The 19,752-nt window shown below is 43.8% G+C and overlaps 1 protein-coding gene across 2 annotated transcripts in view; it reads left to right on the top strand.

Annotated features, from left to right (window-relative positions):
• dyrk1b (dual-specificity tyrosine-(Y)-phosphorylation regulated kinase 1B) overlaps positions 1 to 19,752 on the top strand; it is a 92,987-nt gene that overhangs the window by 41,978 nt on the left and 31,257 nt on the right. For both annotated transcript variants that reach the window (XM_030724659.1, XM_030724660.1), the window contains exon 2: positions 16,610 to 16,776. In XM_030724659.1, the coding sequence (XP_030580519.1) occupies positions 16,610 to 16,776 (167 nt within the window). The remainder of the gene's footprint in view (positions 1 to 16,609; positions 16,777 to 19,752) is intronic.

Raw genomic sequence — 19,752 nt, 5'->3', positions numbered from 1 at the left:
TGGCCGTTGTGATTTGGTGGTATATAAATTGAACTGAATTCATACAAGCACGTTTTTGTTCTATGTGTAAGTAGTTTTATGGAACATTCACAAACACACCGACGCTGTGATGGTGCAGCTTGGGTCATCGGCTACATACTTTACACTCGCTCAAAAAGGCCTTTAATCTCTCTTATTTATTTTTGTTTATTTACTCTGTACAGCATCTTTGGGTTTCTTGAAAGGCACTATAAAAATTATTATTATTGTTATTGATGCAGGTGGTGCTTGATGAAGTATAGTTTGCAGTGCGTTGTGGTTTTGGACACATTCAGGTGCTGGGTGACTGTACGTCTGTAAACAGCTGGTTTGTTTTTCTGTCATTTGTTGTGTATGGTGTGCCTCTGAGACTACTTTTTGAACCAGTTGTATTGCTTATATACAACTTTCATAGAAATGAAATCCATAACTATTGTTGCACTAGTGACACACACAGTATGACGAGTCTCTTATAACAATACTTGCTTGAGGTTTTACAAATGTGTATAGATTTCATTGTACTCCAGCTGTCCTTGTTATTTGTGTCAGAGCTCATCATTAAACATTCTGCTGGTATTATGGCGACCTATCACCATGATCATTCAGAGCTTTGGGCTACAGGACTCACGGTACCTCATTTTTTTACTATTTCCAAACGTAGACTTAGACAAAAATTGGCTTCTTTGTCGTTGTGTTGCTTTTTCTCTGTATGTTGTGACTTCCTCTTAAATGAAAGAACTTGGAGCTACAGGTTGTATCGAGTACATCATCCTGGTCTTAACTCAGACTTCAGTGGTGTCACCATTAAAGTAACCAGTTTCGCTCACTGGTTGAACTGGTGACTGTAAGCCGTACAGCTGAACGGTGGTGGCCTGGGTTCAAGTCCAACCCCCAGCCCTTTGCTGTGTGCCTTCCCCCGCTCTCCTTCCTGTCTACTCTTCACTTCTGCACTGTGAAAGAAACCGGTCAGGACCAAAGCACAGATAAGGACAAACAGACTTTTATACAGAGATAATCTGTTCTACTCTAGCTGAAGCTTTCAGATTCCCAACAACCCCTAATAATGATGAAGCTGCCAGAGTCAGGTGATCATGTTTGATGCTGCGGTTCCATTCTCCATTTATGATGCAGGGCCAAATGATGGAAAGGGTCACGTGCTTCCATGGGGAAAAGCCAGAGACCTCAGGAAGGATTTACAAATATGGCATTCCTAATGAACTTTAAAGCACGTTTGACTGCTTTAGGAAAGCAGATGGGACTGATCATCCCATCCTGTCTTTATTTATAAAAGCACTTTGTAACAGCTGACACAGCGTGCTGTACATTCAAACATACAAAAAAAGTCTTTCAAGTTTAAAAACACAGTTTAATACTCGGTCTCACTGGGGTTGAAAGCCGGGGAAAAAAGAGAGGTTTTAAGACGAACTCTAAAAGTGGACAGTGAACAGGCCTCTAACATGCAAAGGCAAGTCATGCCATAATTTAGGAGCAACAACAAAGAAAGGCCTGTCCCCTCTGAGCTGATGGGTGGATGGATGGATGGGTGGATGGATGGGTGAGGGATGGGTGGATGGATGGATGGTGGATGGTGGATGGATGGTGATGGGTGGATGGATGGATGGGTGGATGGGTGGATGGATGGGATGGATGGATGGATGGGGATGGATGGATGATGGTGGATGGGATGCATGGGTGGATGGGTGGTGGCTGGGTGGCTGGTGTATGGCTGGGTGGCTGGCTGGTGGCTGGGGTGGCTGGCTGGCTGGGTGGCTGGCTGGGTGGCTGGGTGGCTGGCTGGCTGGCTGGCTGGCTGGGTGGGTGGCTGGGTGGCTGGCTGCTGGGTGGCTGGCTGGCTGGGTGGCTGGCTGGCTGGCTGGGTGGCTGGCTGGCTGGTGGATGGGTGGCTGGCTGGCTGGGTGGCTGGATGGGTGGATGGATGGATGGATTCTGGATTCTGGTCTGCTGACCTGAGAGACCCACAAGATCTGTAGGGGTGAAGAAGCTCAGAGAGGTAAGACTGTGCAAAGATTTCAAGACAAACATAAGAATTTTAAAATGGACCCTAAAATCAGCCGGCAGCCAGTGGTGAGGTCAGAGGTCATGTGCTTGCTCTTTGGAGTTTCTGATAAAAACTGGACTCAACCACAGCGCTCGTTTGGCCGTCCAATTTCAAATCACTGTCCACCTTCAAACCAAGATCAGTAATAACAAGACTCAGCCTCACGTCAGGGCAGCACTTTCTCATTAAAGCCAGTCTGTGGAGGAAGTACGGACAATGAGTTAGACCAAAACACTGGATTAGCATTATCAGAGCCACCTCAGACTTTTTAAAACCGTACAGCAGGACATCATGTCAAACAACCTTCCTGTCAGAAATGTAGACGTCATCATTTAGGTTCATTACATTTGTTTATTGTTTTACACAAGCAAGAACTTTGTGTTGGTGTCATGGTGCAAACAATGGTACAAATACAGCCCAGCAAACTTTAAACACAGTGACAGTGACATGTTGCTTTTCTCTGCTTAACTATACAACTGATGATTTGACTTGTAATAAGAAATGAAAAATCAGAATTATAGCAAACTTTTTAGACTAAAAATGAATGTTGTGGCAGCTTCTGTGGCTCGTGTGCTGGAGCAGGTGACCCATGTACTGAGAGCCAGACTGCTTGCTTTGTGCATGTCCCTCAGTGTGGCCCCACACTACACTGCTCTATCAGCTGAGCTTAAAGCTGGTCAAACACGCTGAGGCATCTTCATGAACAGAAACAAGTTTCCTTCAGCTCAAGCACCCAGAGTTAGAGCTGCAACCACTGATTATTCAATAATCCAGTATTCTACTGATTATTCCATCCATTAATCAGGTAATCAGATAAATACTTTTGTCTCATTAATGAGTAACAGTAAATATTAAAGAGGTCTGCTCAGTGTTTTCAATAGTGTAACTGCAAACATCTGTCACACATTAAAGCCTTTCACTGTATTTACAGGTCATATTAACATCATATTTTTAAAGAAAACACGTCCTTCATAGATAATAACAGACGAATAATCACGAGTACAGTAATGTCAGATATAATAAGGTATTCAGCCCTGCTGACTGCAGCCATCACTGCCATATAAAGCTGCTGTGTAGAGAGCAGTGGGGGTTTGGAAAAAGGTGTCGGCGATGATCCGCTCGGAGTTAAAGGAGAACTTAATGCTGCTAATGAGGGTGAAACGCTCACCTGGAGACACCTGAGCCGCAGAGTTTAAACGAAGCATCGAAGCAACAAATTTGTGTCGAATTATTGGAGTTACTCGAGGAATCGTTGCAGCCCCACTCAGAGTACAAGTCTGCAGGACTCTTGTGTCACTAGGAGACTGGTTCAACATAGTATTCTGGTTTGAATTTATTCATGCTATGAAGGAAACCTGTGGACCATGAGATACTTGGTAGGTCCTATGATTTACTGTATTATGGTAGTAATTTTGTCAGTCATCACTGTGCAGGTCCAAAGCATGTGCTGTTTGATTTTTGTCAATGTGTTGGCAACATTTTTCGTGGCTCAGCAAGTTAAATCAGCCTGTCATCGCAGCATACGCAGAGATAATCGGATCAAACTCAGAAAATTGAGTATAGCCTCAGATGAACAACAACATATGACATATTACAGCATGCCATTCATTTATTTAACAGGTCCCCCTTCCTGCTTCCATAGGAGGTGTCAGCAGCAGCTGCACTGATGAACTGATAACCAGCATGTAGGAGCACTTCTATAAAAGCAGAGGGTTTGGTAGTTTACTGGTCTGGAGCATTCAGGTGTGTGTGTGTGTGTGTGTGTGTGTGTGTGTGTGTGTGTGTGTGTGTGTGTGTGTGTGTGTGTGTGTGTGTGTGTGTGTGCTTTAACAGCTAACTAATTGCTGCTGCCCCTCATTATGGGAAGGGTTAAAAGGTCATTTCCAAACAATCTGAAGTCCATCACTTACAGTGAGAGATTACTCACAGGTGGAAACAGTAGAGACAGTTGTCCGTCTTCTCAGGAGTGGACGGCCCAGCAAGTTCACCCTGAGATGAGACCCTGCAGAGCTCAGACGGACAGGCTGCAGTTGCATGTTAAAGTTAATGACAGTATAATTAGAAATGATGACACCGTAACTCAGCAACAAAGCGACGTGGGATTTTCAAATTGTTACCATGTAGCGGTCAAAATCTCGGACAAGTGTGAATCTCAGCGACCTTGACCTCAAGGTCAGAGGTCAAGTTTACTGAAAATGTAAATGTAATAGCTCAAGAAAGAGGTCACACAGAATCTTTAAACCCCACAGGTGTATTTACTCAGGTGGGATTGTCATCCTGAGGCTCAGCTGCATCTGCTGCCCGTCTCTTTGGATGCAGTTCATGCATTTCTTATTTTGCAGGTTTCTCACAGTATAATGTATTATTATACCAGCGCCACTGTTTCACTCTTTTGACAAATTGACATCCAAAATTTTTTGCCAATTTGCATTCAGTAAATTATTAAAATAATAACCTGGCAGCATCAGCAGAAGTGAAGCTCTTTTAGGCCTAGTAAAATAACAGTACTTATTCCTTTCGGTTATTATCAGCAGTGTAGTTAATATCTTAAATATGATGGAAACAGTAACACAGAATCACTGCGTGATCAGGCCACAAAGCTCTGTGGTGTCAGGTATCGCACACACACGGATCATATTCATCACACAGCTAATGTACTCGTGATTCGTCTCTTCATTTTATGGCCTCCCAGCAATGATAGCATCAAACAGCCGGCCTTTGGATCACATGGGTCTGGATGTAAATGTAGTAGCCCATCTCATTAGTCACTGTGGTCATTTCCATGGCATCGAACATGTGGAAGAATGCCAGTGTTCTCTGTACTACGAAGGTGCTTTACTTCTTACCAGAGTACACTGCCATGGTAACTTATGCTGTGAATGGTTCAGATTAGACATCAGCAGGTATCAATGCCTACTGACCAATCAGATCTCTGGAAAATGGCACCGCAATACCTGGAATATCTGTGGGACCTCTGAGCAGATAGTACGGCTCTCAAGTTTATTCATGGTGTCTGAATGAGCATCAGTAATAAATACAGATTCTTAGATGCAAGTTGATTTATTTGATAACATTTTGCAGACACACACTTTTGTCCTCCTGCAGCTGTGATGTGTGTGTGACTGTTTTGTCCTCGTGTCAGTCAGACTGAGCCTACGTTTGAGTTCTTGTATTTCTTCTTCCCGTGCTCTCAGACCATTGATCATCATCAGGGCTGAAAGAAATCAAACTAAAATTTTAACCCATCAAAAATGCCACACTGCCACAGTTGGTGTTTTTGCCAGCTTTTCTTCCTGGTTCTAAATAGTCTACTCTTTATTAATATAGCAGCTCTTTTCCAGTCATACTGACCAAAACGCTGCTGTACACACCTTTTCCTGTCACACTGCTGAATTACCTGCAGCAGTTTCTGTATTAGGCCTGTGTGTGCAGCCTCTTCATATTGGTCTAATAGTTGACTCTTTCTTTGTAAAATCAGCTGCCGGGACGATAATCAGTGTGACCGGTCACACGTTGCCGGTGGCAGCCCTTCGAGGTGAACGTGCTCGTACCTGGATCAGGAAAGCCTGATTAACTTAAAGCGCTGATAAGCAGCTGATCATCACTGTTAGGGTGTGTGAATCCAGAAACCATGAGGATAGGCTGGGTGTGCTGAGCTTGCTTTGCCGTTCAGGGCCCTGCTGAGGACCAGCTTCCTTTTATTGTTATATAAAACTTTAGAGTTAAAGAAGGTGTACTTTCTTTCTACCTGTACGTGTAATTACAGAGTTGTTACAGTGTTGTGGGCACAGTATTTGTTCTTGCACACGCAGCTTGTTGTAGCATGTAGTATTTGCTTCTAACTGTACTGTGCGTTGCTGTGCTGCCTGGAGTTACCCCCTCAGTATTGTTCAATCATTATACAGTAACACAACACCTATGAGGAGATGAAACAGTCGTCAGGAAAAGAGAAGATGACCCTGTTTGAGACACACTTAGCAGCCATCTGACTGGAGTTGTGAAGCAGGAAATCTTGGAGTGGAGGATGAATGGATGGATAAGTAGAAAAGAAGGCATATTATTAAGAGGGAGTGAGATTTGAGAAACCAGGAAAGATGACGAGGAGGAGAGGGGGAGGAGAAAGCGGCTGGTAGGGTAGGTTGAGTTGCTAGGGGAGAGTATGTCAGACTGTTGCTGAGAGCCAGGCCTGCTATTGGAAGCTACTTGCTTAGCAGGAGAGAAGCAGAAGAGGAGAGAAGTAGCTAATGAGTATTGTAGCCTGGCTGCTGAGACAGCACTGGGTTTATTTATAGAGTGCTGGCCAGCCAGCCCTTAGATACCAACAGCGAATCAGCTGAGAGAGAAAGGAGGAGCTTCAACCAATGGCAGTGCAGGCGGGGGTGGGGGTGTGTGTGTGGGGGGGGGGCAGATTGAGGAAGTGCTGTGACTGCCTCTCAGTCTCTTAAAGAGACTCTGCAGATTTCTCAGTACTAGGCAGATATCCCCCCCTCCCCCCCAGGAGTGCCATATCTGTAAGCAGGCCAGGACCTAGAGCACCACAACAGTCCCACATTGGATCACTGTTTCTACCTTATCGCACAACACGAGCACGCACACACACTTTAAACCTCTGTAGGTCCTTCGTTCAACACGGATCTCTGACGTTCTCATCGAGCCGTTTAGAAACAGACGAGCAGAAGAGCTTCATGCTGAAGAGTGACACGTGATCACATGTTGACCTGCCAGGATTTCTAATCAGCACTGCTTTATATATATATATATATATATACTGTGTGTGTGTGTGTGTGTGTGTGTGTGTGTGTGTGTGTGTGTGTGTGTGTGTGTATATATATATATATATACACACACACACACACACACACAGTATATATATATATATATATATATATATATATATATATATATATATATATATACTGTGTGTGTGTGTGTGTGTGTGTGTGTGTGTGTGTGTGCATATATATATATATATATATATATATATATATATATATATATATATATATATATATATATATATATATGCACACACACACAGTATATATATATATATATATATATACTGTGTGTGTGTGTGTGTGTGTGTGTGTGTGCATATATATATATATATATATACTTTATAATATATGTGTGTGTGTTCCTGGTGACTAATTTCTTAGTCGACTAACAAGGAAAATTTAGTCTAAGAACCAAATGTAAGAAACACTCAGATATCGTGTTACATTTTAGGACTGTTTAATGCCCATCAAATATATGAAGATGCATGACTGCAAACGATGTTTATGCATCATTAAAATATGAGAAAATAACATCCGAAAAACGTAAAAGTGCCGTGCATGACTGATGCTCCTTCTAAAATTCACAACACGCATCTCAATAAAAGTTCAAATCTAAAATGATAATAAAAGAATGCAAACATCCATTTTCTTCCTCTGATCCGGGGCGGGGTCTCGGGGTCACAGCCTGAGCAGTGCAGCCCAGACCTCCCTCTCCCCCAGCCTCCTCCCCCAGCTTGATTCAGACCTCAGTGCTGGGTGTTTGCAGAGCTACGATGTAGCCTACGTAAGTGGCCGATGTTCTTGCTGCATTTATACCTGTGCAGGTACGTTGTGAAATAACTAATTAGATCTAATTATCAGGCCAACATTAACAGAGTTATGTCATTTTTCTATAATGATGTCAGGGCTGCAGCTCCATCTGGTGGCAGATGGCTGCATAATATTTAGAACAAGCATTTATGGCACTGAGCATCAATTAAAACCTTAATAATTAGTCTAACCGACTAGAACATCTGGTACCGACTAGCAACAATAGTGATGATTAGTCTTCTGTAGTCGCGCACATTCCTAATAAATAAATAAATACAACAGTAAAAAACAAAGACTACAAAACTTTTCATCGGTCCTGTTCCTGTTGTGTGTTTGTGACGCACTAATGCTACTTTCCCACCGCCGAGGACCCGGTTCGTGCACCAGTGCCCGTGCTGTTCCCAATGAACCGGCGCAACGCTTAAGAACGGGCCCGCGTTCCCACCACGTTTCTGTGAGTGTGGGCGGGTCCTCGTCTGGACACGGAAGCCGAAGCGATTAGAGCAAGACGACAAGTACGCACTTTGTGTCCTTTTATCTGTGATATGAACTGATACAAAGCAGCAAGTTCAGCCTTAGAGCCCAACCTGATTCACAGCCGTGAAAATTGCTTCTCTTTTCTCCTGTAATCCACATGTAATATGGTAGAAAACTTGATGTTGAGACGGCAGAGTCACGCCCTTCTGACGCTTTCAGCACGCGTTCCTGGTTCCAGACCAGCTCGTTTGTGGGGCCGGAATTGAACCCGTTTTTCCGCCGAGCACCGAGTGCTTCAGCGGTGGAAAACCCGCCTAACGGTTCAAATTACGGCACGGGCTCCGGAACCCTGTTGGTGGGAAAGAGGCCTAAATGAGCGACCTGCAGAGGCCTGCCCACACTCTGTCCATCAATGTGCTGCAGGGCTTTTTTTAAGCATAAAAACCATGTGTATTATTCTGTATTGATAGTGATGCATGAATGGCTAATAAACAAAACAAATTTAGTTTTTTGTACTTTTCCAACACTAACTCAGCTGTGACACCACTTCCAAGTGGATGTGGGAATTGTAAGGTGGCATTGGCGTCCCTGACCTGTAATATTGTCGGCAGCTGGGCCAGAATCACACCAACACCACGCTGTCTCTTAAACTGATTGGCTCCATTCTTGTATTCGTACGAGTGACGATATTTTTTCAGCGTGTGGTCAGCTCTCAGTACTAGACATTAGTAACCGAATATGATTTGGAGTTAAAGTTCATACTTTCACCTAATTCAGTTGAGAGGCTTACTCGTCTTCTGACATGCCAACCACCTAACATCATTTCTGCTGCAGGCACCACCCGCTCTGAGCCAGCCAGAGAGAACGGCAGCCTAGCATCATGATGTTAGCTAAACACTAAACTAAAACATTTGCCTGAAACATCGTAAACGTAAAGTTCTGCTAACTGTTTCAGGCTGTGTAAAATCTACAAACAGTATCAATGAGGTAGCTAGTTCAATGGTTGGATCTTGGGTCTAAAACCATCTAAGATATACGAAATGAGCTGATGTTTACATCCATGAGGCTGACACAGCCCCGCTCAGCTGTACAGGGACGGCTCTGCACTCACGGTCCCGTCTGCTGTCGGGGAGATCACCGGACTCAATACTCCGAGTACCTTTCAATACCAGAACTCTGAAAACATGACCGTACTTACGATACTTGTCCAACACAATGTACCATAGGCAATATATGTACTGAGTAGGGTTGTCAGAGTATCCCACTATCAGAATAGAACCTCATTTTTAACAGTACTTATACCAACAGTGCATTCTTTACCTCCTCCAGCTGACACACAACTTCACACAACAGGAAGGCACACAGCCCATCCCCTCTAGCAGCTGAACACATGAGCAGCAGCATATCAGACTTGGTGAAGCATGTCACTGTCACCCCGGTCTTCATCAAGTCTTTGAGTGAAGGTCCTGTTTCAGCAGTTAGCGTGTTAACCTGACTGCTGCACACATTAATGTTAGCAAGTTGTTATCTTTTAGGTAGCTGCTAAAATGTAACAGTAATATTAATGTTGGAGCTACGGCAGCAGTGCTGCTACTAATTGTGTCTAAAAAGTGTCGTGTGTCTTAAAGTGACAGGTTGAAGTTGAGAAAAGTACCAGCAACTAGCCAACACTGTACCCAGTACCCAAATATAAGTTAGCAGAAGCACAGGAAACAGACACACCTGGAGCTGAATACCAGTTCTAATCTTTATTTTACAAAATAGGGCTGCAACTAACGACTATTTTGATAGTCGATTAGTCATAGACTATTGAAACGATTAGTCGACCAATCGGATTATGAATCACATAATTATGAAATGGCACTTATTTAGCTATCAGCTTTTACATTTTGCATAAGGTTATTTAAAATGTGGTAGTAAACACATACTTCATTCAAAACTTTTCATCAGGTTTGCTGCAGATATAACTTTAACGGTCCATTTTTCCAACCAATAAATATATATATATATATAATTGCCTGAAGTATTGAAAATGTTACTGGGTATTTTCAAGTTTGAAACTCTAGTATTGTCACAACTGTAGTTAATACACCCATATTTACAATGATATATAAAATTACAAATATATCATAAACAATGCAGTGCTGTTACAGTTAGTGTCACAGACTCTATCACACTCGCGACCACCAACTTGTGCCACACAGCAGGACAGATTCACTGTGACTCTAGGTTCACACAGGTGCTGCTGGCCTCTTATTTTGTAGAGGAACAAACTTTTCATTTCCTTAGGTTTATGTTCTTGCCCCCCCCCCCCCCCAGGTTTGTCAGTGGGCTCATTGTGTCATTGCAGTTTTGTGCTCTATTTTAGTGTCATGGCATCTTGTGTACAAACTGAGCAGTGGTGGGTTTTTCCCTTTCTTTAGTTTGCAGTGCTGTGTGAAGCTGTGTGTCAGCAGGAACAGGCAAAGCTGGTACTGAGACTGTTAACGAGTCTCTAACCTGATTTTAGGCTTGATTATATCTGAGTATTAATTGTTGGACAGCTCTGGTGTACTCCTCTCTGCCTCAACACCTGAATGTTAGTAATTAAAGGCGCAGCACCGTGTCTGGTAAATAGACAGTTACTTGTGTAAAACTGCATTAATAACCATGTTTTAGAGAAGACTGCTGAGGGGAACAACAACCTGTGCTATCACAATAATCCAAGTGTTCATAAACTACATCAACAATATGTACTATGTGACTGTGAGTTAGTGCGCTTGTTGATGTCTCAGTGGCTCCCCACTGACTCGGTGTGAAAATGGACAGCGTCTTTTTGTCCTTTGCATGGTGAGCTGCCTTATTTTTAACCACATATCTAAATACCGCTTCTCTATTTTGGTTTTGGCATTTGCCAACTGGCAGATGAGGGCCATGTTGAAGCACTTCTGAAAGCATGTCATCCTGAGAATAGTAAGAAGAGCAACCTTTATCATTCATCTCATTCCAGTACGTTAACTGGAAGAAGAGACATGGTCAGCAGCTGGGCCACTCCCTGTCCATTGTAAATCAAACCATCATTAATTATGCAGAAGGACCAGCTGCATTCTCACCCACACGTCCTGTTTTGATACCATGCAAGGCTGCAGTAGCTGCATAGCCTAGCTGAAGAGACTTAAATAGTGATATTTAAAGGATAAGAAGCTCAGCAAATGTATTTATTATGTGCACATTTTCCCTTACATCTCAGTGAGAATTATGGGGCTTTTAGACACAACATCTATTGTTATGATCTGGCACTACGTGAATTGAATTGAAGCTGGGATAGACTCCAGCCTACCCCGGATCCATAACTGGATAAGCAGTTAAGAAAATGGATAAGCAGATGGACCAATGGTTAAACAGAGTTAAACTGCAGCCAAAAATGGCACCACTGCACTCTGAGACCGACTGTTTCACAAACATACTGCCCCACAGCTGTTTCTTCATTGGTCCGAAAAGCAGACTTGGCACGCTATTGGTGTGACCTACTATGACTGTGCAAAAGTGTTGAGCCACCCACCTGTTTCTTTGTGTTTTGTTAGGAAAATGGGAAATGCGTGCAAAAATTTATTATTGATTTATTTATTATTAGGTAGCGTTGAGCTGGAAAGGATGTGCAGCGGGATAGTTAAGAACAGAAATGGAAATGTGCAAACAAGTGAAGAGAGTGTGGTGAGAAGATGGAAGGCAGACTCTGAGGAGCTGATGAATGTAGAAAATGAAGGAGAAGAGGACGAATGGAGGACAGTTGGTGAATCAGGAAGTGCAGACGAAGGAGGAAGTGAGGGCTATGAAGAGACTGAAGGATGTAAAGGGAGCTGGTCCAGATGACATACCTGTGGCGGTATAGAGATGTCTAGTAGGGAGGGCAGTGGACTGACTGTCGTCGGCCGGCCAGGTGGCTGAGCGCGTGGGCAGTGTATACACCTAACATTGTGAGCACGATAACGTGAGAACGACAACAGTGTAGGTACACTCTTGAACACCTGGTGAAACGTATGAAGACAGAATCACTGCCTGGTCATTCAAAGTCCACAAAGCACTGTGGTGTCAGTTATTGCACACAGACCGATCATATTCATCGCCTCCTGTGTGCCAAGAACCTTCATTGTTTTTCAACCTGGAAACATTTCTCATTCTTTTGTGATGAACACTGTGCTGCATGTTTAAGGTAAAATATCACACAGCTAATGTACTAGTAATTTGTCTTCTCGTTTTTATGACCACCCAGCAAAAAGGTGTTTCACTTACAAACAATCAGGCCTTTTGGGATGGATAAAATGGGTCTAAGAATTGTAATAGCTCATCTGATTAGTCACTCTAGTAACTCAGCTTTTAATCTTATTTCCATGGTATATAACACATAAAAGCTAACATGTTATCAAGTGGAGCAGAATATTAGTCAGAAACCCCTATGGTCATACAAGAATATCCAACTGTAGTTGTACTTCAGGGGATTCGTGGCATCTAAAGATTCTAGTACTGCCAGGAAACTGAGGGGTAGCACTGCTGGCTGCCAGTATTTCCTGTACTACAATGTTTTACTTCTTACCAGAGTACATTGCCATGGTAACTTATGCTGTGAGCAGTTCCAGATTAGAGATCAGCAGGTATGAAATTAATGCCTGCTGACCAGTCAGATCTCTGGAAAATGGCATCACAATTCCTGGAATATCTCTTGGAACTTGGTGTAGTAGTAGTAGTAGTAGTAGTAGTAGTAGTAGTAGGATCTAAAGATGTTTAATGTCTGAAGTCTTCGTGTTTGAATGAGCATAAATTAATTGATTGATTAATTAATACAGATTCTTAGATGCAATTTTATTCTTTGACTTTATTTATTTATTTATAACCTTTTGGTGACAATTTTACAACTTTATTGTTCTGTATGTTGTTGTCATGTTCTATAGCAATGAGCAACCTGATGTGTAGTGTTTGAAAGCCCCATGACTTTTACATAGACTCAACAGTCATCTGTTATATTATTGTTTCAACCTGCAGAGATAGTTTCTGGAGTGTCTTTGGCCTTTGATTTTATGGTAGTTTCAAAAACAAAAATATCAACCAGAAATCCATGAAAAACACATTGATTTGCGTGTCACTGAGTGAAATAAGAATTTGATCCCCTACAACCCAGCCAGAATTCTGGCTTCCATTACATTGGCTGCATGCCCATGTAATACACAGATTACAATCAGTCAGTCAATCACAGATACTCCTGATCTTAACACGTGTTTATAAAGCACACCTGTTCACTTCTCCACCACCATGGGCAAGACCAAAGAGCTGTCAAAGGACCTCGGGCACAAGACTGTAGACCTGCACAAGGCTGGAATGGGTTACAAGACCATGAGCAAGAAGCTTGGTGAGAAGGTGTCAGCTGTTGGTGTGATTATTTGGAAGAATTATAAAATGACCATCCATCTCCCTCAGTCTGGAGCTCCACAGAAGATCGTCACAGGGTGAGGATGATTAAGAAAGGTGGTGGATCGACCCAAAACTATATGGAGGAGCTTGTTAATGATATGAAGGCAGTTGAGCCCACAGTCATGAATAACACCGTTGGCAACACACAAACTCTTAATGGGTTGAAATCTTGCAGCTCCCACAAGCCTCACTTCCTCAAGAAGGCGGATGTACAGGCTTGCCTTGAGTTTGCCAGTGAACATCTAAGTGATTCAGAGAAGACCTGAGAGAGAGACTTGTTGTGAGATGAAGCCAAAATTGAGCTTTCTGGCATCAACTCGACCTGCTGTGTTTGGAGGAAGAGAAATGCTGAGTATGACCCAAAGAACACCATGCTCTGGGGCTGTTTGTATAGGATGATTTCACTGCATTGAGGGACCAATGGACGGGGCCACATACCACAAAATGATGAATGAAAGCTTCCTTCCCTCAGCCAGAACATTAACGATGGATCATTGATGGGTCTTCCAGCATGACAGTGACCCAAACATACTGCCAAGGCAAAGGAAGCAGCACATCAAGGTCATGGAGTGGCCTAGCCGGGCTCCAGACCTGTGGAGACAGCTGGAGCTTCGAATTTCCTAGTGGCAGCTAAGAAACCTAAAGGACTTAAAGAGTTTCTATAAACAGGAGTATGCCAAAATTCCTCCTGAGATATGTGCAAACCTGGTGATCAACTACACAAAATGTCTTCCTGCGGTGCTTGCCAACAAGGGATACTCTACCAAGTACTAAGTCATGTTTTGCTTGGGGATCAAATACTCAATGACATGCAAATCAGTTTATAACTTTAATGTAATGTGGGGGTTTTTTGGTTGATATTCTGTTTTTCGCAGTCAAAATGAAACTGCCATTAAAAAAAAAGAGAGAGACTGTTCATTTCTTTGTAAGTGAGCAAACTTAAAAATTCACCACAGGATCAAATAACTATGTTCCCTAGCATACCACAGACTGATAAGGCCATAGCAAAGTAAAACTTTGGAGAGGTCAAAATGTACTTCAGTGTTACTGAAGTACAGCAGTGGAAGATGTTGAGCAGTATTTAAGTGCAAATTTTAATAGCTGCATGCTGCAACATTCAATTCAATTCAATTCAATTTTATTTATATAGCGCCAAATCAGCCACAGTCACCTCAAGGTGCTGTTTGTGGCTGATTGTGGCTGTAACAGTTCTGTTGTATATTTGAGGGGAGATATGCTGCATCAACATAGTTAGGGTACCCAATTTCTGCAATCTGGTGTGAACAAAGCCATGGCAATCAAAGTACCCATGTTACTTAGTAGGAAAAAGTAACAAATTTGTAGAGCCAGCTGAAATGTACACTATACTGCTAACAGTATTCACTCACCATCCAAATCACTGAATCCAGGTGTTCCAGTCACTTCCACAGGTGTATAAACCAAGACTGCTTCTACAGACATCAGTCAAAGAATGGGTCGCTCTCAGGAGCTCAGTGAATCCCAGCATGGTACCGTGATAGGATGATACCTGTGCAACAAGTCCACTCACTGCTAAATATTCCACAGTCAGCTGTTAGTGGGATTATAACAAAGTGGAAGTGATTGGGAACAACAGCAACTCAGCCATGAAGTGGTAGGCCACACAAAATCACGGAGTGGGGTCAGAGGATGCTGAGGGTCATAGTGCACAGAGGTCACCAACTTTCAGTCACTACAGACCTCCAACCTTCATGTGACCTTCAGATCAGCTCAAGAACAGTGAGAGCTTCATGGATGGGTTTCCATGGCAGCTGCATCCAAGCCTTCCATCACCAAGCTCAGTGCAGAGTGTTGATGCAGTGGTGTAAAGTGTTGATGCAGTGGTGTAAAGTGTTGATGCAGTGGTGTAAAGTGTTGATGCAGTGGTGTAAAGTGTTGATGCAGTGGTGTAAAGCACGCCGCCACTGGACTCTAGAGCAGTGGAGACGTGTTCTCTGGAGGGATGAATCACACTTCTCCATCTGCCAACCTGAGGGAGGAGTCTGGGTTTGGTGGTTGCCAGGGGAACAGTACTTGTCTGCACCAGAGCACAAAGCAGCTCCATAAAGACATGGATGAGCCAGTTTGGTGTGGAAGAACTTGACTGGCCTGCACAGAGTCCTGACCTCAGCCTGATAGAACACCTTTGGGATGGATTAGAGCGGAGACTGTGAGCCAGGCCTTCTCTCCAACATCAGTGTTTGACCTCACAGATGTGCTTCTGGAAGAATGGTCAGAAATTCCCATAAACACTCCTAAACCTGTGGAAAGCCTTCCCAGAAGAGCTGAAGCTGTTGTAGCTGCAGAGGGTGGGCCCACATCATATTAAAGCCTCTGGACGATGTTACTCAGGTTCATGTGTGTGTGAAGGCAGGCGAGTGAATACTGTTGGCAGTATGGTGTAGCTTGACAAATCTACCTCCAAATTCAGAGCAAACTAATGGCTCTGTCACACTATTTCCGATCAGTTTGAACCCTTTAACACCAGGCCATTGCCACCATTATACCTGTTACCTGCCTTTAACAGCCTTTAACTGTTAAAGGCATCACCAAGTGTATCACCGCTAAGGCATCTGATCAAACGTACTTTGCATTACCGTGACTGTTTGTCCTGTCTGGAAAATTTCAAAGGGCGCGCACACACACACACACACACACACACACACACACACACACACACACACACACACACACACACACACACACACACACACACACACACACAGAGGTATCTTGATTTATTAGTGAGATGAAGAAAATGAAGACAGACACCACAGCCATCCTGTCCCTCCCAGTTGTCGTGCGATAAATAATACAGTATCTATGGCCTGTGTGGAAGACGATGATGAGTGTGCTGTGATGGGCACGTGGTGTCTGACCATTTGTGGTGCAGGAGCAAAACAGTGGTATTTCTGATGTACCCATGATGCAAGCAAAGAAATATGTTACAATGTTGGGGTTTCCCTCTCTAATCATCTCTCTACCTCTGTCTCTGTCTTCTTAGGTGTAAGCAGCTCAGGATGTCCGCCCACCTCCTCCTCCTCCTCCTCCTCCTCCTCCTCCTCCTCCACTGCCCAGGGCTTCTCCCTCGCTGAGCCAGCCATGACCAGCCAGCACTCACATACACACCCCTCCTTCAGCTCCATCCACTCCATGGCCGAGCAGCAGCAGGTATCACATGCAGTGTTGCATCAGTCCTGCACACATGGCTTTGGCACAGTAACTACATTGTAGGTCATCTGTTGCAGCACTGCAATGCCAGAGGGATGCATTAACATTCTTTATTCATTTTAGCAGATTAAAACAGCGTTGCTTTGTTTAGCCACTGAAAATGACATTCTTGTCATGAGGTAATGAAAGTTGAAGATACGGTTTTGAAAAATGACTAGTGGTATTCAGAAGGAGTAGGTTCCTAAGCTTCCACATGCATAGGTCAGTTCTTTTTCTAACCTCGCCTTGGCGTGACCAAATATGAAAGCTCCAATGACACCAGGTCTGTCTGTGACAGGCCGTGCTCAGGGCCCCGCCCCTCATACTAACACGGCTGACCAGCTCCTCCCTAGCTGTTTAACAGTTCTCAGGCGTCCCATAGGGCAGTGAATGTCAACTGGCAGCCCACGGGCCACATCTGACCCGCCAGAGCTTTCCATCTGGCCCCTGAATATTACTGAAATCAAGACTAGCCTAGTGAGGAGGAAAAACTATAAAGAGTTCAGATGTAAAAGCCATTAAATGTCACCTCCGTCAAAAATGAGATAATGATATTTAGGTAATCCTTTCCACACGTACCATATGCCAGTCAATCACATCATAACTGTAGCTCTAATGCTACGTTATGCCCAGTTATCTGTAGCATAACTGGGGTGGCTGTGGCTCAGGAGGCAGAGCAGGTCAACTACTAATCGGAAGGTTGGTGGTTTGATTCCTGGCTGCATGCCAAAGTATTCTTGGGCAAGATACTGAACCCCAAGTTGCTCTCCGACGCAAGTGTTGGAGTATGAATGTGTGTGAATGTTAGACAATAAAAGCATTTAGCTTAGTTACATATGGGAGTGCTTGTGTGAATGGGTGAAGCACTTCGAGTATTCAGATAGAGTAGAAAAGCGCTAAATAAGAACTAGCCCGTTTACCATCTGAATTATCAAAAGCCTTCAAACACCATTTTCCATGGCCCGTAAAAGCCTACACGTCCCTAGAACCAATCAGAATGCAAGCTCGGACCATGTGACCAAGTATTTTCAGCACTGTGCTGCACTGAGGAGCCAGTGATCAGATTGTAAACACAGCTCAAGGTGAGTCTAACCTTGTTTTGTGTAGAAAAAAATCTGCAATCAAACTTGCCTAACTAAAAGAAGTAAAAGTCGTAACAAGATTTCCGTCTGTGAACCTGCGGAAGGATCATTACTGGCTGCCAAGCGTAATCCCCGGCCTGCTCGGGGCTCCTGTCTCCCACACGGTCGGCTTGCAGGGGGACTGCACGGGTAGGCAGCTTGGCGTGCACCCGCATGTGGTCAGAGTCCCCCATATGCATCCATCCCTCGGTTGTCACAAACCCCGCGGCCTAGTATCTACTATTCTGTTATTGTTAAAATAAATGTGCTGCCATTTTGTGCCATTGTAGCTGTACTGTGTGAATCTATGTCAAAATCTTTGTATCATAGTCTGATATTTGGACCTGCTTTCATTCACACTGGGCAGAGCACAGACTATAGATTTTGCTGGTTTTGCCACAAAGCAAAATATTATTTGTTAAAAAGTAGGTAAATTACTATATTTACATTAAAAAAAAAGGCACCTCACCATTGCCTGTGAAATGAAATTACTGAACTTTACCATAGGATCCAGATTGAAAAGTGCACTTTTAATTGTGGTGTTTCTATAAAAACCGTCAGCATTAACAGAGAAGAGCATGTGCAATTAGACATCACATCATTAAAAAATAGTATAAATTTGAAAGGAAAAATTCATATATCAAATGATATATCACTCAAGATGCAATATTAATTTCATTGTACTTTACAAGAGCATTTGGCCCTCACAGTGTTTGCCGAGAAAAAAATTCCAGCCCTTGGACAAATGTAGTTGATGACCCCTGCCACTGGGGAGTATGTCGCCTAACACAGTTTCTGTTTCAGTCTGGATTGTGCTAAATAAGTCCTTTGAAAGAAATGTACTAATAGTTACAGACTTTTTGGACAGCGATTGTGTTGTGGTGAGCTGTTCCTGCGGTTTTGGTTAGCAGGGTAACCATTGTGTGTGTGTAACTTGGGCTAACACGTTCTGGTGAGCATTTCAGTGTTAGGCTAGCATTAGCTTGCTAATTGACCCCCAAGGAGTGCTAGGGTTCAGCTAGCATTAGGTTTTAGCTGAATCAACTAATAGAACTCGGCGAACATGTCATGACGAGTTGACTCTCATGGCGACTAGTTTGGACTAAGCCCCGTTGCTAGCACTAGCCTCCAACAGGCTAACATGTTACGACAAGCCTGGTGTAGCTCAGTCTCACTTACAAGAGCTACGGCTCCTACCCCCACCAAAGGGTCAGAACCGAAGGCCAAAGAAACTGCATCCTGCTCATGCCCCGCATTATCAGTTTCAGGCAGGGACCCTCATACGATGTGCATAGCTTGTATGGGCACTAAACATGCTCAGACCTCTCTGGGAGACCCACAGGGGTACCTCCACTGTGCTTTGATGCCAGAGAAAGTTCTGGAAAGGAGGTTAAGAGTAGCAGTGGCTAACAGCCAGGACCCCTGCCGGCCAGCTTCTAATGCTACGATTGATATCCATCAGCCATGAGCCACCTCGAGCTGGGCAGACATGATGGAGGAAGTGCCTGGTTATGCCCCCACTGTTCGAGTGGTTCCTCGATCAAATCTATGGGGAGCTAGGTGGCGAGAATACGGATGGTGATGCCAACTCCGACTTCCTTGACCTAGAGGACATGGAGGAGAAGGAGGAGGATGACTCCACCTTCCCTGCCCAGCAGTCCAGGCCCCCAATTGAGTCTGAAGTTGTACCCCCAGTGGACAGCAACTTGTATGAGGTCTGCATACAGGCTGCTGCCAAGCTAGGCATCCCATGGTCAGCAGCCCAGTTTGCTGAAGGGGCAGAATGTGTATGATGGCAAGAGGCTCCCTCCAGCCT

The sequence above is a fragment of the Archocentrus centrarchus genome, unplaced genomic scaffold (genome assembly GCF_007364275.1).
Source record: "Archocentrus centrarchus isolate MPI-CPG fArcCen1 unplaced genomic scaffold, fArcCen1 scaffold_40_ctg1, whole genome shotgun sequence".
NCBI lineage: Eukaryota > Metazoa > Chordata > Actinopteri > Cichliformes > Cichlidae > Archocentrus > Archocentrus centrarchus.
The sequence above is the reverse complement of the archived record's forward strand: the minus strand, read 5'-3'. Positions and strand labels throughout refer to the sequence as shown.